At 36.5% G+C, this 24,425-nt stretch overlaps 1 protein-coding gene across 2 annotated transcripts in view; it reads right to left on the reverse strand.

Annotated features, from left to right (window-relative positions):
• LOC115444348 (dystrophin, isoforms A/C/F/G/H) overlaps positions 1–24,425 on the reverse strand; it is a 530,370-nt gene that overhangs the window by 59,926 nt on the left and 446,019 nt on the right. For both annotated transcript variants that reach the window (XM_037447494.1, XM_037447493.1), the window contains 4 exons: positions 19,562–19,734; positions 12,239–12,383; positions 10,949–11,072; positions 5,133–5,299 (listed from right to left, as the gene is read on the reverse strand). In XM_037447494.1, the coding sequence (XP_037303391.1) occupies positions 5,133–5,299; positions 10,949–11,072; positions 12,239–12,383; positions 19,562–19,734 (609 nt within the window). The remainder of the gene's footprint in view (positions 1–5,132; positions 5,300–10,948; positions 11,073–12,238; positions 12,384–19,561; positions 19,735–24,425) is intronic.

Genomic DNA, 24,425 nt, shown 5'->3' on the forward strand with positions numbered 1-24,425 from the left:
ATTCGAATTTTAAAATTCTTAATGACAAAACCTCTTTAGTTCACCTATAAAAAAAAAAAACTCCGCATAGGTCACTCGAGTTAATCCTTCTTTGACAAAGTACTGTCGTAATGTTGAAAATAGCGGATTTGGATTGGCATTGGTAAAAACAGTTCCCGACTCGATAACGTTGCGCTAACGAGCTGCGATCCTAACCGCTGAATCTTTTTATATAGGGATGTACGATATCGATAGATTTTTGTTGAAAATTTCAGCATTTATCGACATTTCATGAATATTTTAAACTTGCATAAAATATTCGTTTGGTTTACCTGTACCATATTTTTTACGTAGCTTGTTCGTTCATTTTTCTGTAGTTAATAGCATTCTATCATATTATTAATTAGAGATGACTCTTCTTACTAGTACAGTGTTGATTGTATAGTAATACGCGAGAGCAGCAATTACTTACAATTATTTCAACGAAATATCTAAAACAATAATGTTTTGGAGGTTAGAATATAATATCTAATATTGATCGTCACCTCAATATAACACTTTTGAGCTTCAGCATTATCAATAATACCTAAAATTTCCTTCACCATCTTTACTTAATTTTTTTTTCTTTATTGATATACGATAAAGTTAATACCGATATCGTACATCACTACCCGCTCTCATCGCAAGTGGTCGCATAACGACTGCGATAACGAACCGCGGCGCATTGTTATCCACAAATGCAGAGCAATCGTGTCGACAGATACCGGGCTTTAGAGCTGATTCAGTTTGTCTTGTTTTACGGGATCCCTTTGTGGCTGTATGCGTTTTGTCATAAACATGTTACATTCGTATCTGGCAGCAATAAATGGTTTTAAATGACAAAAAAAAGTTTTTTTAAATTTCGAATTTAAAGAGGTTTTTTAAATTTAGAATTGCTTATACGGTTGATGCAGACGAGTTCAGAATTTAATCAAATAGTAGATATTTTCAAAAACAAATTATGTAGACGTCAACATAGATGCTGACATTTTGGGGAAGGACTTTGGGGCAATTGTAAATTTTTTTTCTGCAATAGTATTCACATAAAACTAGGAATAGGTTTTAATAATGTTTACAATTGCCTCAAATACTTTTCCCAAAATATCTGTCAGCTCTTATATTAGCAGCATGAATGAAATGGGTCACATCAGGTCTTATAACTATATCAGAGAGACGTTACGAGATAACTTATAATTGCGTTTCATATAATTAGCGAGATATCTCAATGCCCAAATGTCACCCTTAATATAAGCATTGTATTCATGCATGACGTCATAAAAAAAAGTTACGAAAAGCACGTGGCGATTTATTGCTAATCAGTAGGAGAAGGTCAAGGTGCTTCCTTTAAAATCTGTTTCGAAAGTATCTTATAGGCGTCTAATGTTTCAGCCCAAGATTAAATTAACTAATTGAACATTACCTTTTTTGTGATAAAATTAAAAACATAAAAGTGACGTAGCGGCGATAGGCTAGTTGGGTGTGGAACGGACTGCCGAGACGAATGTCCGCAGGTTCAAATCCCAAGGACAAACACCTCTGACTTTTCTATAATCATGTGTGTATTCTTTGTGAATTTATCGTTCGCTTTAACGGTGAAGGAAAACATCGTGAGGAAATCTGCACATCTGAGAAGTTCTCTATAGGAATTTCGAAGGTGAGTGAAGTATATTAATCCGCACTAGGCCAGCGTGGTTGACTAAGGCCTAATCCCTCTCAGTAGTAAGTAGAGGAGGCCCGTGCTAAGCAGTGAGCAAGTATATAATACAGGGCTGATATTATTATATTTATTATAAAACTGACGAGGAATTTATCCCTGCAATGAAGTTTTGGATTGGAATATTATATTATACCCGTGGTTGCTTACAAAAATAAATGATTTGATCTGCATAACAATAAGTCGATAAATACCCCACTGTAGTTCCCGCAAAATTTTATCCATAAAACCTCTCTTTGACAGAGTAAAAATTCCACATATTTTTATTTCAAAACCCAAATCCGCACGCGTGTGTGAGCGCGGCCGCCGAATTCAAACTTTGTTAGTAGACTCCAGTAATTAAAATAGTTTCGTTGATTTATCCCCGATTGCCGCACATTGTAACACAGCTTTACAACCCGCAGTCACACTACACTTTTTTGGCAAACGTGTCTGATTGTAAAGCTGTTACGGGGTTCATGTACTTATCTTGTAACCGATTGTACCACAGAATATAATATTTGTACATTGTGTTCATACAATAAGATAGTCATAATTTTAAGCCTTTAGTTTAGTGATAACATGTTCAATTACTTTTACTTACTTTGATTTTAGTAATTATTTATATGATCAGAAAGTAGTGCAGGCCAAGTATTTGAATGATAATATAAAACTATTATTTGAAAACTATATCTTATACACTATATTACGAAGAGTTTTTCATCATGCTTACCATTGTTGCTGACGGACACTAAATAACGTCTTATAAGAACTACTAGCGCCATCTCGTAATCAATAATGTTACGATACTGACATTTGTTATAAATCCTAAGAATCCTTACTTGATACTCTCAAATCCAAAGCTATAGAGAAATGTGTGAAAGTGTCACGTGCATGCCGAGTGAAAATAATCCCATAGTGAGTAGGGGAGACGGGGGGAGCCGTCACAGCAGCTGAACAAGCACAATGCGACTGCACGTTGACCCCGCTGCACTCACTTCACAAAACATGCAAATATAGATACGGAAGTTAAATTTTTATCTGTTTTTACGAGTATTTGGGTCATCTGATGGTTGGTTGATATCCATAACGCCAGAAGCATTGTTAATGTATTACCGGTTCGAGATAGCTTAGGGTTCTTTTGTATTTGTTAGTAGATGTGGAAATATAAGTCATGCATAAAAGGATATAAAAATTTAACTAAAGATGACGTGCCATTTAGATTTTTTACTAATTTGATATTTATATGGGAAACATACTTTAGTTACTAAATGTTATATTTACTGGTGTTAGGTCTCTCATATGTGATGTCCAGGGTAGTAGCCAAGAAGCAGTGTATAGTCGCTGTTGTGTTCCGGTTTGAAGGATATTATAGCCAGTGTAACTACTGGACATAATGAGACTTAACATCTCATGTCTCTGGATGGCGAGCGCAGTGGAATGCCAAACAATATTTTGTAATTACAGGTGTTGGATGGAGTTTCTGCTGTTTATGGGCAGTCGTATCGCTTACCATCAGGTGAACGGCAAGCTCGTCTCGTTATTCAGAGCAATAAGCAAGCAATTTAAATTTGTATAAACATATCGATATTTCCTACGAAAATGTAAACATATGCATCAAACGATCAAAAGGCTGTATTTAAAACCAAGCAGCATTTAAATTAAAATTTTCGTTCTATTTATGACATCTCTCCACTCATTCCATCATTTTGTATAAAACCTAGCCAGGTTACTCGACCTACTTTCAATAGACACGCGGTACCTATAGCCTATGCAGCCGTGAGTAGAGGAATGTGGGCATTGTTACGGCATTCATTGCGTAGTCGTGATGGACTTGCTTCGCAGCAGCTTTAGTCGGTCAATGCACAAAGTTCCTGCGCCATAGACTAATGTGTAGATGTGATTTTGGATTTAAATTAGTTTTGGTAACTTGAGGTGGGATATTTTGGATGGTATCATTAATAAAACTGATTGGTGGGTTTCCTTTTATGGAGATCTAAGAAAACATAATAATTGGTAAAATGATATAAAAAGAATATGTGCCTAAAAATATGCTGTAAGCAGTTTTTATAATGTTCTCATTGGGAAATCAAGTCGCTAGCAAATTATATTTGAAATTTCTGACGACTTATTAAGTCCGTATATTTTAAACCCGTATAGGAATTGGAACATGAAGATCACACCAATTGTTAGTAACAAACATATATTACATGGATGAAATGCCGGTATGTTTTTAATATTTACCAGAGGCCTAATTCTCTATGGCAGTGTAAACTCGTTACACGTTTGTGTTACGTTATATTCGTGAAATTAGCGTGGAATCGTATTCTATATGACAATTCCTATTGTACTAAACGCGATGCGGTGCGTTTTTGTTACGTTTTATCACCATAACGTGTGGCATAGAGAATCAGGTCTCTGGTCTGTTTTAATTCTTTGGCGCGCCGTTCCGCGTTGAGCATGATGCTACATAATTTGTTTTCATTAGCACACGCTTTTATGTGAACTTTTTACAAACCGGCCCGGACGTCCTGCTTATTGTGACAGATTAATACATAATAATGCCTAAATGACAGAATACACGGAGATGTTAATGGATGTTTTAAAGAAAATTATTATTTAAGTCGATGTTTTTTACTGCTAAATATTAATTGTTGACTCTTTGATGGGTAAGCTATGCATACATTGTGCCTAAAATCAATGCAATTAAGACAATGCGTTGTATTCGTCTTGTGTACAGTCAGATACAACAGTAGCCTAAAAAATTTTAAATCGCCTAATCACTTTTTCTTTACAAAAATAAAATAAAAGACATTTACTTTACTCAAACAAAGAAAAATACGTTGAATTAAATATGACGAATAAAGGCTTTTTAGAGTTTTGAATTAGTTGATCTATTTTTATGGCTGAATTTCCATAAAATGTTTATTTTTTAATATTTATTACTTAATTTCACGTGCAGGCGTAGTATGTTCTGTGATATATACTAAACAATAGAACTACGAGCTACTAACGTAACAGTACGCCTTCGTTTGAAATTCAAAATATTAATATTATAGACACAATTATATCAGTTCAATTATATTATTCGTTATAGATTTAATTTAAAAGCTAATTAGAATAGCAACGCCATCTATGAATCTTTACACTGCAACTTCTCTACAATTAACATTCAAGTTGATAACTCCACATTCCCACATTAATAAATAGATGGCGCTATTAAATCAATATGTGCCCATTATTTTAACGCCACACAAAATTATTGATATACTGACTGAGAGAACATATTTTATGGTAACAATATCTACTAGAAACTTCCTAAGCCAATAACGTCTTTACATGAAAAATAGGTATAAATACTTATTGTACTGAACAATAAAGTCTTCAAACATAACCTCTTCCAACAAATTTATCTCCTTACCTGCACAGCGTCATCGAGACAGCGTCCCCAGCCGTCGCTGCGGTCCACCAAGGTGTTCCACTTGTCAGCCAGCTTGGCCACCTCCCTGCGGATGGAGCGCGCCAGCTCCCGAGCCTGCTCCTCGGCAGAGCGGTACCCTCGAGAGTCACCTTCGTTGTCGCGGCTTGCTGTTAGCAAAAGAAAATAATATAAAAAATGAGACCATAGCGAAGTAGTGACTATTTTAGTATATTGATTAAAATTCTTGTTACAATTTTATTGTTTTTTTTATTTTTTATCGAAATATTTGGATTAAAAAACAGATATGGTGCCTTGGAATGATATTAAATTTAATATCGAGGTAGATATTCATGGGGCAGGAAAATATTAATTCGAAAAACTATGTGTGCATATTTATGCCTAAATGTGATAGCATTTTGAAATGAAAAGATCGCCTATCTATGAACATGTTAAATAAGTACATCTTCATCTCTTCAGGCTTACAAATTACTAGTACATGAATTATCTTCATTCTAAATACCTGCGTAAGTAACCACAAACATCCGATGAGGTCTACAACCTCAAATTCCTCGAAATGTCGCGTAATTTCCCCCAAATACCTCCAAAATTTAAAATGACATTACCGAAATTTCTAATATCAAGGTGGGAAAGTATTTGGAGCGTAAACTGTGCCGCGGCAAAATGGCGGCTCATAATTAGACAATTACACGCGCGCGGGAATCTGTGCCATGCGGGGGAGTGTTTACATTATTGGAATGGTGGATGTATGTTTTACAACGACGTAGATAATGTATCTGCGACAGGCCGGCATAATTCTGACGATTTTAGAGTAATGCAAGGCCTCTTTATTTTTGGAATTCTTACAGTGTAAAATCATCTCATGTTGGAATAAAATGTTAAACTTAACACAATTGGTTAAGGCATTATCGACTTCGCGAATTTCTTGTTGGTTAGAACACAATATTTTTACAAATTCAACAAGTTAAAATCTTATAAATTAAACATAGTCTCCAATTCCATTTTAATAAAACAAAATGTCCATCAAAACACCAGTTACACATCAAACCACATTGGACAATAAATACAAAAATATAAAAGGAATAGAGAAGAGAAATGGGTGTCATCAGACGGCTTGCGGATTCCATTCGATGTGTCAGATCGTTTGCCGACCGAACGATAGTACATTGTACCCACTTGGACGCCGGGGAATTTTATATTTCGAGTTGACATATTGCACGATTTTGCGGTATATTGTAAAAACAACCGTCACAATATTAGATACGTTCTGCATTGCAGTGTGAACGAAAGTAGTTCCATAGTAAAGCATTATGTGACTTCTCATGACCCGAGATAGTGTATGTACTCTGTAGGTGATGTCCTTCGTGACGTATCTGTCAATGAAGAATCTTGTCAACTCCGGAGATGGGTATCGAAGATGGTTGGCAAAGTCGGTTTTCAAGACTAAGTTGCAGAACAGGGCAACTGGCTTATAGAATTGTAGTCGTAATTATAAGAAGGCTTAAGACGGTGCGGTTACGTAAGAGTTTTGTATCGAGATCTTCAAGCAGATTTTCTTAGAAAGCTTCATCTACCTTCGTAACAGAGTTACGCCACATTGTTTTGCGAGCCCTTCTCATTTTTATTTGGAATGTTAAAATAAATAAATATAAAATAAAATAAGCCTTTATTGCTGTAATTGCTAATTAGAATAAGTATCTTATAACTTATTACGTATTTAAATAACTATTTTTGACAATACTATTACTTAATATCGGCAATCGGTTTCTTTTTTGCAACAGCTTGTCCTACGACAAAAGCCTCCTCTAAGGATTTCTATGAGGGATGTTATATGTAATTTGGAATGTTACATGAGGTTAAATGATTGCTGAACACATCTTGTAACGCAGAAATTGCTCTCGAAGCTTTCCCTCCCTTTACGGCAAGTAAAACTATGTAGTACTACTATATTCACATGGCTGATATTTTTTATACTTGTGTGCAGGTCACAAACTATATAGATGTACTATGTTTTATCTTTTCAGCCAACTGAGATAAGCTAAAGTAAGCTTAGCCTTTGGTCTGCAACCTGCATAATTCTATGCTACGCTCTGCAATATCAAGTTCTGTGTTGTATTGCCACGTTGGGCAGAAGAATAATCAAAAACAAATATCACATAATTGGCATAATATGGTGTGAATTCGTTGATGAAAATTCGATATAACAGACTAAGTAGTATGGTTCTTAATCAATCTTTCTCATTTTCCGTATAATAAAGTTTCAATTTTACGGAGGAGTCAACTATCAAATTGGACATCTATTTACTAGGGTCGTATCGAGACTGTTTTGGATATATTAGTTTTGTAAGTGCTGGTTGTGTTAATGTGTACGTTATTACAAAAAAATCCTAAATTTACCGTGGCTTTCCCTAGGTAAAAGTTGGCCTAAATAATTAGCCTGGAATATGACATATCTACGCACTAAATTGCATCCAAAGACTCGATAAACTAAATCGTTCGTTCATTTAATTACTCTACAAGCGGCTTGTTTTACATTCCTTGATTAAACCCGCATATCGAATCCGTACAGTGTACACTAAGCCTCCATTTGCCAACCTTCAGTAAACAAGCTCCTAAGCCTGTAAAGCTATTGCCAACCGCACAAAAACACAACCGTAGTTCAATCAATCACTCCAATCGGTCGCCGATTGCAGCGCCTTGTGAATTTATATCGGGCTGATTGAGCCGGCCCGGTGCCCGTTGCCCGGCGCGATGCCACGGAATTCGCAATTAACGCTCGCCCCGCCGGCTCTAATTGCGTTCACCCCGTTCATTCATTCAATCATTCATTCATTCGCTCGTTTTAGAATGGCGCGTTTTGAACGGTGCATTGTTTTGCGTGCTTAACTTCGATTATTGTTAATTTTTCTTTTGAAAACATTTTTATTGTTGAGCAATCAGGTACTACAATTAAAGCTAATGGTAAGGTAATGGAAAACTGATTAATTTTCAGAGGCGCACTTCATAGTGGTTAAGTTTGTATAGCATTGCTACCTAACATGTTCAAAAGGAAGATTCGTGTGACATGGATCTAACGCAATTGTTTTCGTTGAATTAAGAAAAGTAGTCTTCAATGTAATACAGCTAAGTACCTTATTTCTTATTAACAAAATACGATAGTTTGAGAAAATGTTTGAATGCTTGTTAGAAGTATACGCAGAAACAATTAAAAGGATTTGTATTATACTTTACATACGGGTAGACGTCGATTACTTTTTACCATAGGAATATTTTAATCTTTTTAATATTATAAATAGATGGCATGGATTGATGCTATATGCTGTGTCTAGAGACTTTTTTATGGTAAGGCTTCACACGCGGGTTAAGCCACGAGCAATAGCTAGTAAGTAATAATAGATGATACGAGAGGGATAAGACATTAACCGGCCACACTTCGCCACAAGTGTCCATTAACAGTGGCAACACTACCCAGAACAATGAATTACAAACCAGGGCACACCGTTAAACTGCGTTAGTTACTCCAACACATTAAAATTATTTAAAATAATAATGAAGTACTGTTCATTAATTAACGGCGCATTAATATTTGGTATGTAATTAATATAATTTTCTAATATTTTTGACTCGCTGATTGACCTCTTTGGTGCTGGCTCGCTGCAAAATTCGCAATTAAAGCTCGCTCGCATGCTCTAATTACGCTCACTCATTCGTTCATTTAATCATTCGCTCATTCGTTCGCCGGTACTTTTAAGGGGATTTGAACGGTTAATTGTGTTCAATTCGTGTTCGCTCTTTCACATTATGTTTAATTTTCTATTAATATTCAATGATGTTGTTGCATGATATTATACTGATGTAGATGATTTAATAATAGGTATAATACATAAAGTGCTGCAGTAATATATGCTTCATCATCATTTGTTACGGCATTAAGAATCTGGAGGAAAATTAAAATCTTTTGAAAACTGACCGAATTATAAAAGTCAATAATAAACCTTATTCAACAAACTTCAAAAACTATTGTTAACTGTTTTGTTAGATAACATATATGGTCTGTGTTTTTTCCCGTTCTTAAGTTCAGGTATAAATGTAAAACACTGATAAAAATCACTAATAAATATAACAACAGATACTATGATTCTGCTTAAAAAAATAAGTTCCAACCCGATCAACATTGCATGAGATCATGATGATCATGTTACATGAGATTATGGGCGGAGTGTCCACAGAATCGCAAGCAGTGTCGAAACGGTAAACTAATCAGAGAGTACGCAGTGTCGGCTCTTGGACAGCCGATCTCACGCTCTGATTATTCGCAGCGTGATTGCAACGTTAGACGTGATACGTGACGTGACCTACCACGTCTTGCTACATCGTTAAGATGTTTGTCTGTAGGTGCCAAGATGTTTTGGCATATGGTAGCTATTATTATTATGATAATGTGTCGCTTATTATTATTTTATAATATTTAATTTTAGTGTTATCGGTTCAAAGTGGTTCATATTTATATTCATATTTATATATGTAGGTATTCATATACCTTCTACTCGTAACATGCACTATAATTTAGAACTAAAAGATTCCGTACTGTCCCACTGCTGTATAAGTGTATAAAATAATATTCTTAAACACGTGACAGTAGATTCTTCCTTTATTTATTCACTAGCTTCCGCTCGCAGCTTCGCCCGCGTGGATTTCGGACTTCAAAAATGGAGCCGGTCGCGAACGTTCGAGAATGTTCGTTTTACGAAGCTACTCGCTAGGTGATTCGCTGGCCTCTAGGTGCCAAGCAAGCCGCCTGCCTGTGCGTTCGCGACCTTATATATATACAAAAATAATCCTTATAGCATGATTCAGTATTCACGCATGATGGCTTATTATTAGCGTATTTCATGTATAACTTTGGTGTTTCTATACCGATTTCTATGATTCTTTTTATGGAATATTTAATAATGTTAACTTTTATAATTAGGGATGACTGAGAGTGTTATAAACGTAAGAGTAGACAAATATAATGAGAAAGCTTCGAACTGCTAAGCTATCGGGAGTTACACGTGTTATTGTGAGTCAACCATAAAAGATAGACACATGCTGTCGTGGGATATTTTTACATAATTTTAAGGAGAACATTTCCGTCATACATGATTTCTGTGTAGCTTTAACCATTAAGGTTGCACACGCGACGGAAGCTTAAAAATGGAGTAACTTCTCCCGTTTTCCCAACATTTTCCTTCACTGCTCTGCTCCTATTAATTGTAGCGTGATGAAAAGTATACTATAACCAGCACAGGAGTATGACAAATAATTGTACCAAGTTTCGTTAAAATCCGTCGAGTAGTTTTTGTTTCTATAACGGTTATACAGACAGACAGACAGACAGACAAAAATTTTACTAATTGCATTTTTGGCATCAGTATCGATCCCTAATCATCCCCTGATAGTTATTATTTTGGAAATATATTTCATGTACAGAATTGACCTCTCTACAGATTTATTATAAGTATAGATAGATATAGATTAGATTTAAACTCATCTACGGAAAGGCAGCATTACCCTAAACTTTTCTTTACTTATTTTTGACAAAATCCAACTCATTCTAAGTAAATTCAAATCAATGATATCGTGTTACTTAAAATAATATTAGCTATAACTCAATATCGGCCAGGAATTTGTATCCTATCACATCATGGGACGGAACACATGGTGTAACAGGACATGAGAGATTGCGACATACTCCTTTAGAAAAAAGGCGTGATGTGTGTCTGTTTTGTTTTTGTTTAAATTGAATTGTAACTTACGTTCAGTGTCACTGGTATCCGAGAGAGGCGGCTCGTTGGCAATGTACTGCCGCCCATTGAGCAGGTTGCTCTCAACCACCGGCCGCTTGTCTTCCAATTGCCGGCGGAACGCGCGGTGGTCGTCCTGCAAGCGAATCGAGACGACGTTACGGAGGTATTTCTTTAAATTAGTAAGGCAAAATTAAATAAGGATTTCTTACTTTTACGCGAATGTAAGATATTAAAATTGAAACTATTTTTCACGGGACGATCTGACTGACTGACTCGGCCCCGTGGCCATGAACACTGCAAAGTCTTTGAAACTTCGGGAGAAAATTGAAATATAAAAACGATGATAAAAAAAAAAAAAAAAAAAGTTTTGTTTTAAAATTAGAATGGTTAAATGCTATCCCCTTGATATTTGGAAAAATAATGCCAACCAAATTGAATCATCATGTTCCGCTTTTAGGACTAAATTTCGAGGATTGTGATAATAGAGTTTAATAGTGTAGAGAATCGAAATTGGAAATAATATGGTGAAAGTACCTAGTATGGTGATAGCATGGTGAACTTTGAGAGAGCTTTGGTTTATCCTTCTTTTGGATTCCAAGAATAGAATGCAACAGTGTTCCATCATTCGTAGAAGATATTATTCTTTATGTACATTAAACAACGATTACATTCACTGTCAAATATTTGCAAATAAATATGAATATCTGGCTTAGGTAACGATAAATTCTTACATAAAAATACGCCACAATCAATTTAAAAACACGAAATGTGTGAAACAAAATTCCCGCGTAAAGTCCATCCGCCATTTTGTGTGCACGCGGCACGCGTAATGGCGGTCCATTTGGCGCGCCGGTCGGCTATCGTGAATTAGACTGCGGTCAAATTATTTATATCCGCTGACATGTGCTTACGTATGTCCAAATACAATAAATTTGAGAATTTGGGGGTGAAGACAAATTGGGCTGAGTTGCCTTTTTCTGTCAATGCGGTGGAGTTGAATTGTTACGGCATTTATATGTATGGCTAAACAAAGGGCAAGTTAAGAATATTCCAAATTAACGGCTATGCCTGGGGAGTTTAATCCGAGTATTTGAAAAGAAAGTGGTATTTTAGGACCATGAAAATGGCAGTTTCTGCCTATACCTAGAGAATATAAGCCGCATAAAACTATGTAAGTTAAAGTGTGAATATGACATTAATTTCTTCTATAATTTAGTAAATTAGTGTTCTAATTATATTTAGGAATGTAAAGCTAAGTTTATTCAATAAAAAATATTTCTATCCTGTACTCATAATTACCTGTTGTTTGAGTAAAGCCGTGAGATCGCCCCTAGGCGGCGCAAGCGCATTCAGCTCCGTCTCCTTCCTGATCACCCACTCGGTGAGCTCGCGCAGTGATAACAGCAACGCTGACCAGTGCTCCGCGTTGCTTTCCAGGCGATTCCTGTGAGAAGGCCACATACTTATTAGTAAAGAAGAGAAAAAGACGCGATTAATGACACGCAGGTATTTTTAGATGCTGATAAAAATAATTAGGAGTTCATCAAATACTGAATCTCTACCATACTTAGTTCAGTCTCCCAAAGTAAACGACGACATAGGACGGTTCGCCTGTGTGACGTCAACTTCCTACGAGGGATTCAATCCCAAAGAAACGGTGTTAAAAATATACGCAAAGTATTATTTAAGTTAATATGAATCCCTTATTTGTTCAATATATAATTTAATTAAAATACGATCGTAAAAAAACATTAAAAATATTATTGTTCACGTAACAGCTATTACAGTGCATTTGCTTCACGATTTAACTTAGATGCTTATTAGAGTTTCGATCATTTTTCTATACAAAACCAGTCCTAAAATCCACTGTCCCACAAATGTACATTGTATTATTTAAAATTGCATAAATTCTCATCAAATCCCGTCGCTTTAATTTAAAACAATTTTACCGAATCCGGAAAGGAATTTGAGACGTTCCGTCCCGTCTGTGCATCAAAGTTAAATCTGCCATTAAATTAAATCCCATTAAGGGAACTGGCAACTCAGAACTTGGCCCGCGACTGTGAGTTGACGATTGTTCAAATTTTTGGCCCTAGCGAAATTTGTAATGTGTTTAACTCTTGTATGTTTTGGATTTACGAATTAACTTTGCTAAGTCTGAAATTTTTAGGATTAATAAACATTGGGAACCTTTAGTTGAATAAAGTTACTTGAATTTCGGTTTCTTTCAGTCAACTCGTTTATTTATTTATTTAAGGACCTCCAATGAAGGATACACGACATATAATAATAACAATGTAGCAGTGGCGAAGGGTGAAAATTTTCAAAAGGGAACCCGAGGAAATATTTTTACCTACATTTAACATATAATCCGCTGTTCACAATAAATTAAAATCAGTAAAATATAATACTTAATATTTTCCTTCTAACATAAACATTAAGTATAAGTCTAGTCTCTAAATTTACAAAATAATCACATAATTTGAATAACGGTACCTAAAAGAGTCCAACAAGAATTAATAACGCACAAACACTAATTATACATTCTAAATTATAAAAAATATTTCGCGCCAATAGCTCAATATGAAGCCGCAAATTCTCGGGTTACCCTAAAGTACACAGACACGCACGCACACATGTATCTTTACGTCACTTCCAAAAGATTAGACAAAGACACCGAGCAGCGTGTGAAAGAGACAACAATATCGGGAGGGAAGCTATGCCGCGCCGCCGGGTTCACTTCGAACACTATAAGGCGCGAGCACTGCGCGCGAGTTACGATTTAACGAATTTATATGAACTACCGATAACGATAACTAGTTGATGTATGGATTTAATTGAATAAGTATAAGACGATTTGTTTGAATATTCTATTATTATTCTAGTTATATTGTTGTGTTTGTATTTTATTATTTTTAACTAATTTGCAAAAGGTAACCCGGTAGGAATCGGCTTGTATGGACGCTTCGCCACTGCAATGTAGTAGCATTATTACACTTAACAATGTGACGTGCTTCCTCAATCATTGGAGACCAAAGCATGCAAATTTATATTGGTAGGGCGGCGAAAAAAATATATTTGTTATTAATATTATTTAGATATATAAATAAGGTTATTAAAGTAACAAAGTGATTAGTTACAAGGTGTTAATAGCGTTTATTATATTCCTGTCCTATAATGTGTTAGGGACAACTTTTTGCCAAATCTGACTCAAATTCCATTCTCAGAAATAATTGCCACATCTGTCAATCGAATTTAAAACGTTACGTCTGCCAAATACAAATATTCTACGACTAGATCTATGAGTGAAATAATATCCAAAGTAGCTGTATCATGTAGATATCATTTACTATTAGCGGTCATACAAAAACATCACAAAATCGTGAAAACAAAATCGTCCGAAGTTTAAAGCCTTGACGTAACCACAGGAGTTGCTGAAGGCTTCCACTCGCACACCGCTAGTGGTCACACACTAAACTCGGGTATTCGTCCGGCTTGTTCTGGATGCGGTACGTTTGATAGCGGGTTGGATATTGTGGTTTATTTTGGACCCGGTAAGACTGATAGCGAGTTGTATATTAAATAATTTACGTATTATATTATGGCTAAATAATTACTTTCTATTGTCAAGCAAGTATAAGTGATCATGTTGTGTCGTCGTATTGTTAATTTCTAGCATCAAATTTTAATCTTTTACAATCCCTTCTCTTAATATCATGTAGATCATCCTGGGAGGAGTCAAATTCCTGCCCAACCGCAACAAAATGTTGTCTGACCTGAGGTTTCAAACCTGGAATCGCCAACTCGACAGCCTTTTTACGCTGCCATGATACGAAGACTCTAATAATATTGAATTCAGCCAAAGAAAAGACACTAAAACCCATTAAAGCCGTAACTGCCACTTCAAACCAATCACATTCGCTAACAAACAGTTAAAACCAACAAAAGGTTTATTTTTAACCATTAACATTCCCGAGGTACACGCGATATAATCATTGAGAGTGCCACGAAGCTGATGTTATCTCCAAACCACGTAAAACTGCGATAAAATGATTTTAAAGCGCCATCTTGTTTTATATTCCGAAATCACTAAACAGCGTTGGTTTATAGCGATGCATGCAGATCGCTTTATTTCGAGGCGCGGTCGTGATTGCGGCGGGTAGCGTTTTATATTAAAAAACTCATGTATGTGTGACATATTTGCTGGTGGTAGAATATTTCTGTCAGCCTGGATAGTGATCATTTCACACGGTAAAAACCATTAATGAGCCACATAGATTTTTCACTTTCTGGGATTAATTTGTATATCCGGTTTTAAACAAGCCGACGTATTTGTGTCGACTGACGAGGAGTTATCTCTAGTCAGTCCACATTCTATCTGAACCTTATTCCAGATACCATCAGGTGTAGTAGGGCTACTATGCCGTGTTCATGTAAAAATAAAAAATAACAATAAATAATATAAATTTAAAACCGATTTTAAAAAATAACTTGTGATTTTACAATCGATAATTGACCTAGTTTAATCCAAAACAGCACATACAAAGTTTGTAATCTATTAAGACATTTTAGAATCCATAAAATGAAACTCAATTATACTTTAAACCTTAACAATAAATAATTAAACTCCACATTACCCTAACACGCAAATATACATAACAATTCGCCATTTTACGAACACCACACATAAAATTTATACTGTGCCGAGATCGAATGCGCTTTAATGTCGAGTAATAGACATCTTATCGCACGCAAATGTCTGCGGAACTACTGCGCTGTAAAAATTCTTATCGACCGCTATCGCTTGTAAAATGGACCGTAAAATCAGTTTTATGTTGTCTAGTGTACTTCGCAGCTTCGGTTCTTGGTCTGTTTTTATTTGAATTTGGTTTTTTATAAGATAGAATTATGTTAGGTTTAGTTTACTGTAGATATTTTATAGAGGTGTGCTTTTTATATCTGAATGAGTGGTGTTGTTACTACGATAGACTCAGTTACCGGCCTTACTGGAAGGGGAACGATTAGTGAAGGAAGACGGGAGCGGTTGTCTCCAGGAATCTGGAGGTGTTATTGTGCACAAATGTGTGCGCAATACACAGATGCACTCTCATAGTCCTTAGAGACGGCCATCCGATATGACCGGAGAGAGATTAGCCGCAGGACAAACGGCTTTACATGCTTTCTGAGGCACGGGGGTATCACACCGCCAACTTCCTGACTGAGTTGAGACTGAGTAATTTTTAAGATGGAAAAACCAATCACAATTATTGGCTTGACCCGGCAATCGAACCCAGGATGCCAGCGCGGAAGTCGTATTCGTAAGGCGCACGCATTACAACTATTTCACGGAGCAGTCAATCTATACCTCTAATGTTAATATACTTAATATTTAGTATTTCAAAATACCATGTCTCAAAATAACTAAAGCAAACCCCAAATACGATAGTAAAAACATATTAAGCCTCATTCGCGTACATTGGTCGCGCAATATGGCGACAAAATTCTCTTTACCCTACAATAAATAACACTTAATAGCCGTTTTTATACCACCCGTTTATTGGCACCCCGGGCGAGTAAATACTGGTAATTTTTTTAAAAATTGTATACAAAAGCAAAGGAACACGTATTTTAGGGCTTTTAAATGAAGTGTGTGATTGTCGGCTAAAAGGTTTTCCAATGAGTGGGTTTTGAGTGATAAATTCTTGATATAATATTGTTTTTCAGTATTAGCGCGTTATACTTTGATGTAGTGTTGTGTTAGGATGTTAGGTATATGCTCACGGTTCCTATAAAGGGTAGGTAGAAGTAAAATTATATCTGGCCTACTACAGCAGGCAGAGAGTAATCGCTATATCTGACGGAAATTCCGTTGTCTACTCAACTCAATTGAGAGCACAAAAAATCTCCATAATCTATATTACTATAGGTCATTTCATCCACGAAGGCGTGCCCCTCCATCTTTTGAGCGAGGGTGTTGAAGGTAAAGGAACTGATCAAAGCATTTTCCACGACGCTATCCATAGTAGTGTGCGTGTGGTCATGCCCACGCACACTGTAAACGATTAGGGAAGTAGAGGTGCGCGTGTTCGTGGATGAACATATGTTTATTTAAACTGCCTGCCTTGGTGGCGTAGTTGTACATGCGCGGTACGACAGCGCTCTGAGGTCCTGGGTTCGAATCCCGGGTCGGGCAAAGTGATATTTGGGTTTTTCTGCTCAGTATCAGCTCAGAGTCTGGAATTTGTGCCCGATATGGCGACACACTTGCCGAAAAGTGGGTGCCCTGGTTGCGCATCTGCATACCTCTTCGGGGATAAATGCGTGATGTTGTGTGTGTCTTTATTTAAACATAATATCGTGTTAAATATTTCAGCAGATCGACATGATGCACTTATACCTTAAATAATAAACTATAGTTTTATGATAGTAAATAATAAATATTTGAACAATGTTTGAATTTTTTTAGCAATATGTCGTTAGTGGTATTTTATTGCGCATAACGGAATGTCAAACTTGTTCAGACAGATTGCGTTTTATAAAAATGTAAAAACGAAACATCCAGTAACGTTAGAATGGACTATAAATGTAAATATCAACATACATATTATATACATTTATGTAACTTCAATGGGCTTGAGAGTAGGCAGAGAAACGATTATTATTAACACCCATATTTCACCATGTATAATGACGCGGTAGAGATTATGCAATTCATCATTTCATTATTAGGTTTTCTAGTCTAACAATATATTCTGCCACTAACAAAGAATTGCTTGCCTTTCTCCTATCTTTCCCTTATCCAGTGAAAAATTCCTCCAAATCCACCTAAAATAGCCGCTGCAAAAAAGCAAAATGTCCAACTCATGCCTCGTTCGCTAACAGGATAACTGCTTGCACGGCCAGTTACTGTCCCATCTCCGGCATTAGGCCAATTAGGCTGGCTGCCGATCGCTCCCGGCGTTGGTTTACTAAACCGATTAGAGCCTGCAACTGGCTACGCGTCGGTGATTGCTGCCAGTAAGCGAGACAGCTTGCTTAATAACCTAATGTACTTGCGGTGATTTTGTTCATTTTGAGGTTATGTTTACGTTTGGTTTCGAGGTTATGTTTACGTTTGTTTTTGAGGTTATGTTTTAGCGGGAAAATTTATTTTTGAGTGTGGCGGTGCAGATATTTGAGGATTGGGTATAATTCAATACCCAGTAAAATATTAGCCCTATATTATATACTGTCTCACTGCTGGCCACGGGTCTCCTCTACTTCACGCTGTACTACCAATGAGACTTGACACACCCTCAAAATCCCTATAGAGAACTTGTTAGGTATGTAGGTTTCCTCAGGATGTTTTCCTTCACCGTTAAAGCAAGCGATAATTCACAAAGAACTCACATAATTTTTAGAAAAGTCAGACATGTGTGGGATTTGAATCACCGAACATTCGTCTCACAGTTCGTTCCACTCCAACTAAGCTATCGTCGCTTATATTTGGCTCATATCACTCCGACCCACAAATAAAATATGTTTGTATTAAATTACAAAACCTTGTATGTCAAATAACAATATCAGCTCTAAATTATTTATATACCCACTGCTGAGCACAGGAATCCTATGTACTTATGTGAAAGAATATCTTTTTTTAAGTTTTTAGTGTCAAGTTATTTATATGTGATGAAATTTCATTAACTAAAAGGGAGTCATATGCAAACGATACTTATACTTGGAAATATGTAAATATAAAACTCAAGAGATAGGGAATTGTATCTCCTACCTCCTTATAGATCCGTTCAACTTCTAAGCTATTCTTAAATTTCCCCATTTTATCAACATTTTATCAGGCAACAAGAGACAGAAATTCAAACAATTTTATTTTCCCGTTCGCGATTTCAATAAAAGTGAGGTATCTGGGACAGACTACCGAACAATTTATATTCCTCATACAAATTGAAATGTTTAAAGGTATTTTGAAGAAAATGACAAAGGCAGCTGTATCAATTTTAACTTTCCAGACGTGCCTTTAAAGTAGCTTTTGTTTTTTATAAAAGTTTCGCGTAAAGAGGTGGAGTATTTGTTGATTTAAAGACTCGGTTATGAAGCTCTTAGGCGATATATTTTACGGAAAGGCATGTTAGTCGCACAAGAACTGTTTAACTAACTTCATTCACCCAAGTTAACACTTGTAACCAAAACACACCCTAGTATTTATTTTATACGGCTTTACGTGCCCCGGAAAAGCACGTAAAGCCGTTGGTCCAGCGCCTGATCTATGTCCGGTCATGTCGGATTGTCGTTTCACCGGCGTATGAGAGTGAAGGAACAGAAAGTGCACCTGTGTATTACGCACACCCCTGTACACTATAATATCTCCCGCGAGAGAGGACGCAATGGTAGAAATTCGGCTTGGAAGGAATCAATCAATGGTTTATTTACAGCCCATAGCATTTCTGAGCATTTCCTTTATATTTTTCCATGTCGATCCCATGCTATTATTATCTTGTTGATCCATGCCAGGCCACCAGTCATAACATCACGTAGCTCCTACTATAAATTTATCATCATACACAATATGTAATGTATAGAGTGCATTCTGTTGTAGCTAACTGTAAATAACAAAAATCCACTCACCGTATCGCCATACTCTTCGCCTTGAGATGGTGCCAGCGCTGATTCATCTCGTCCAGCCGCCGCTGCAGCATGACAGCATCTTCCTGGGAGGAGAGGCTGCCGAGGAGCCTCCTCCCGGTACCGGTGAGGGACGCGTACACATCGCGGTGCGTCTCGATCTCCGACTGGAGGTCCTGGAGGAGAAAGAGGTGTATTAGATTCCACCAAGCTAATCTATGTATAGTTATGTTTTCTCAAGGCGATTTCAGTTGAGCTGGTAATATAAAATTTTCAATAAGCTCAGTATAATTTAAACAGTATAGTAAATAGTATTTTTTTTATTACTTTTATTGACGAGACGAGCTTGCCGTTCGCCTGAAGGTAAGCGATACGACCGGCCATAAACAGTAGAAACACCATCCCACACCTTGAATTACAAATTATTATTTGGTATTCCACTGCGCTCGCCATCCTGAGACATGTCGTGGTAAGTCTTATTATGTCCAGTAGTTACACTGTATATTATAAAAGTCACAATATTCCACAATTAATGTAGGATTACTAAGCTTGTTCCATATTGTCTTCTATCTATTGGCGTCCTTTTAGACCTTTAAAGGTTACTAGCAATCCGTTTCGATTTTACACGTATATCACTAAATATCTTTAGCTAGATGACTGCTAGGCGTGCGATCGATTCCAAACTTCACAGGATTACCCGCTGGGCTAATTTTATGACCTAAAAATTTTATTAAAATTCCAGCTCCAACCATTTTGGAGTCAATAGGGAACAAAGGAAACATATACACACATTTATTTTTACTAATGATGGATTTGTGGGCGAAATTCAGCACTCGAATTTAATATATTTTTAACATATTATTTAATATATATTTATTATCCTCCACTATATGAATTTTATTTATGATGAATCTCTCTCATTCGCGTGGTGTGCTTAAAAACGGGTTCAAAGTTTTTTCATATAGATACTTATAAAAAATTATCACGTTAATTTTATTTTTTTTCCTGATCCTTTACCTTGTTGACCTGCAACCTTCTAGAAGCTTGTAATAAGGATAATGTACGGCATAATATCCCGGGTATATGCGCGTTACAGTAAGTCCGCGCAAACAGTGCGTAATGAGTGTCGAGTACCTCACTCCGCTGCTTACCTTGCTCGCAACTAGGCCTATCTGCGAGGATAGAGATGGGATACAGTCGATAAAGATTTATCTATCATGATATATAGCCTATAGGCATCCTCGATAAATGGGCTATCCAACACTAAAATAACTTTTCAATTCGAACTGGTAGTGTTTGAGATTAGCGTGGTCAAACAAAAAACCAAGTTTTATTTAATAGTATAGAAGGGCTGGCCTACTGTTGACTGCCTCGGTGGCGTAGTTGTACTGCATGCGCGGTACGGCAGCGCTCTGAGATCCTGGAAACGAATCCCGGGTCGGGCAAAGTGATATTTGGGTTTTGCTGTTCAGTATCAGCCCGGAGTCTGGGTATGATAGGCACGCCCCCTATCACATCAAAGGACGGAAAATACGTGGCGAAAAGTGGGTTCCCTGGTTGCACCTCTGCATACCCCCTTCGGGGATAAATACGTGAGATGTGTGTATATAATTGTGCTACTGGCAAGAGATAAACATCTCTCGTTAGTCAATGATATATGAATCTCATTCGACTTACCATAAGTTACAGTGAGGTCATGATGCTGTGTCTATATAAAACGGAAACATTTACACCTTTTTCCGGAAGAGGTAGAAAGAGGCGCAACAGGTGCACCCACTTTTCGCCGAGTGTATTTCATCTCATGACGTCATAGGGGTCGAGCCTATCGCTATCGGGTACAAATTCCAGGCTGTGTAAAAAAAAAACTATCTCTACCTATCTCTTGCCCGAACAGGGCAAACCCTATACTTCAATACTGCAGTCGTACTGATCCACCATACAAAATATATACATCCCTCATACATACAACCACGCCACCAAGGCAGTACTTTAGTATTTTTACTTAATACGAGTTTTAAGTTTATCTTAAAATAATAACGATGAATTAATTTTGATTCCAACATTTATTCACTAAGTGTCATCATCAATAAGCAAGATAAAATATTTCAGAAAAGACCTGTCCAATACAACTCAACCCATCTCTTAAAAACGATTCACGCAACGCATTAACCTAACTCATCGACTTTAAACTTCGATAAAAATCAAAAGGCAAACATCGATAAATCCGCGTCACATCCCTAGCCGACAGGCCTGCCCCGAGCAATATTGATGTTGTTTACCCCAGCTATCGGCACACGCGCAAAAACACCCCTTAATAATATTAAGGGTTTATTATAATACCGGGGTCGCCTTACAATAAGTGATGAAAGGATTCCTCTGTTTTCGCAGAATTTTGTGAAAAAACATTTTTGGAGGAACGAAGGGCAAGTCGGGTCATTGTGGCAAGTTCTGTTGGAATAGATTATAGAAATAATTTAGACGTAGAGACAGGCTTGTCTATTCTTTAGAGGATAGCGGTAAACTGAATTTTCTCTCTTATAATTGCGTTTGTATTGCCGCTCTGACTGAACTACGTGACTTCATATGTCACACGAAGTATATAGTAGTAAATGTAGCTCATTATATATAATTGAAAATTAGTTTCTAAAACTTAAATCATTTTTGTAATTTGATCGGTTAATAAAAGCTATTTGATTTTATTTTTATTTACAGATATGCTGAGTAATTTCGTTTGAAAATAAAACAAACCATAGCTCGTTTAATACGTGCCAGTTCTTATTTAGATGTTACAATTCCTAAACGACATAAAGTAAAAAGTCTCAATACCCTGTCACGTGACTACGGAGTACAATAGATTCTTTAAAAAGGATAACAGTACTCTCGCATACCTGAAGTCTCTATTTAATATTATTAGTTCATCATAGCGCAACATCCACATCCGAAAAACCGCACGAAAGGTCCTTTTCGTCCTCTTCGAATAAAACTCCTAACATCAGCCTAAATATAAAATAGCGTGCAATAAACACCGTAAACTTTATCATAAACGGCATTAATTCCAGTAAAAGTTCTGGCGGCGGGCGTGAAAAATAAAACGAAAATAAACGCCTAATAAGGGTTGTAATTAAAAGGAAAAATGGTTTAACAGCCTAATTAAAGGCGGCGAAGTTTCGAAACTCGACGGAACTTACTCCGGCCGATGTCACTTTTACAAAATGAATTCAAATTGACACTTCGTTATACTCGAATTACGTTGCTTTGTTAAGTGTCGTTTCGTATTTCAAATAGGGTGGAAGGTTTTGGGGAGGTCTTGATTCGAGTCTGAGTATCGGCAAAATATGTTTAGTACTTGGGATAGATAAGAAACTGTTATATTTAAATACAATAATACAATATTTTGTATTTCTACTTACAGTTAGAGCATAAACAATTCAAGACAAGTTTAATTTATCTTTTGAATGAGGTATATGATGATAAAAGGGGCGGTAGCCTAGTTGGGGGCGGAGCGGTCTGCCAAGACGAATGTCCGCAGGTTCAAATCCCAAGGGCACACACCTCTGACTTTTCTAAAAAATCATGTGTGTATTCTTTGTGAATTTATCGTTCGCTTTAACGGTGAAGGAAAACATCGTGAGGAAACCTGCACATCCGAGAAGTTTTCTATAGGAATTTCGAAGGTGTGTGAAGTCTACCAATCCGCTCTAGGCCAGCGTGGTGGACTAAGGCCTAATCCCTCTCAGTAGTAGAGGAGGCCCGTGCTCAGCAGTGGGCCAGTATATAATACAGGGCTGATATTATTATTTATATTATTACGATGATAATAACTACAGGACATAATAAGACTTAACATCTCATGTCTCAGGAAGGCGAGCGCAGTGGAATACCAAACAATACTTTGCAATTCAAGGTGTTGGTTTTTAAACTGTCTATGGGCGGTCGTATCGCTTACCATCAGGCGAACGACAGTCTCGTTTCGTCATTCAAAGCAATAAAAAATAAATAAAGGTAGTACGGGAATCAGTGCTGAGATGATTTCGATTTAAAATATCCACTTATTCTAGATGCAATTCTGAAACTCTGCTTTTGACACGACGCCACAAAATAAACACTTGAAAGATATTGATATTTGCAGAGGAATTGGGAATAACATTAATAAAAAAAGTAACGCGAATGGATATTAACCACCGAACTCCAATAAAACGGATTTAATAAAATGGACGAAAATAGCAATCGGGTGGACGCAATGAAATCAAAATGGATATTAATCAAAAATCCTGCTCAAAACTTTAACGTTTGCATTGTCCGTGTGTTCATTGATTACTCGAGCAGTATAGTATGAACAGTAACGCAACTGCAAGGAAAATTGGTTTTTAATTTATTGTACAATTAATTGACTTGTAGCAAATAATTTACTGTTTATTGAATAGGTGATAGCTGCGCAGGGAATAGTACAGTATTATAATGTATATATTATTGTGAAGTTTTGTCGAAACTATTTAAAACCTAGTAAAAAATCTGTTAATCTATTTGAATAAATAAACAAGCTCATCGTAAACGGTAAGGCAATTTAAACCTTAACCAATCAAGTCGATCAAACGAGACATTATTAATTCAGAAATCCTCTCACAGACTTACGCTACTGTTAAAACATTAACGCAGGCATCATGGCCGCGTTTTAAAATTTAATATGACCGCTAACAAAACAGAATTCAATTTGTGTTTACCGTTTACGATGGCTTTTGGCACATTTTTCATTTCATTTTAAACGGCTTTCGGTATGTGACGCAAGAGTTGAAATCGAATGATACGGTTTTATATGGTTTTATTGATAAAAGGTTATTTTTATTATTACTTAAGTCAGCAAATTAAC

Source organism: Manduca sexta, chromosome 6 (assembly GCF_014839805.1).
Source record: "Manduca sexta isolate Smith_Timp_Sample1 chromosome 6, JHU_Msex_v1.0, whole genome shotgun sequence".
Taxonomy (NCBI): domain Eukaryota; kingdom Metazoa; phylum Arthropoda; class Insecta; order Lepidoptera; family Sphingidae; genus Manduca; species Manduca sexta.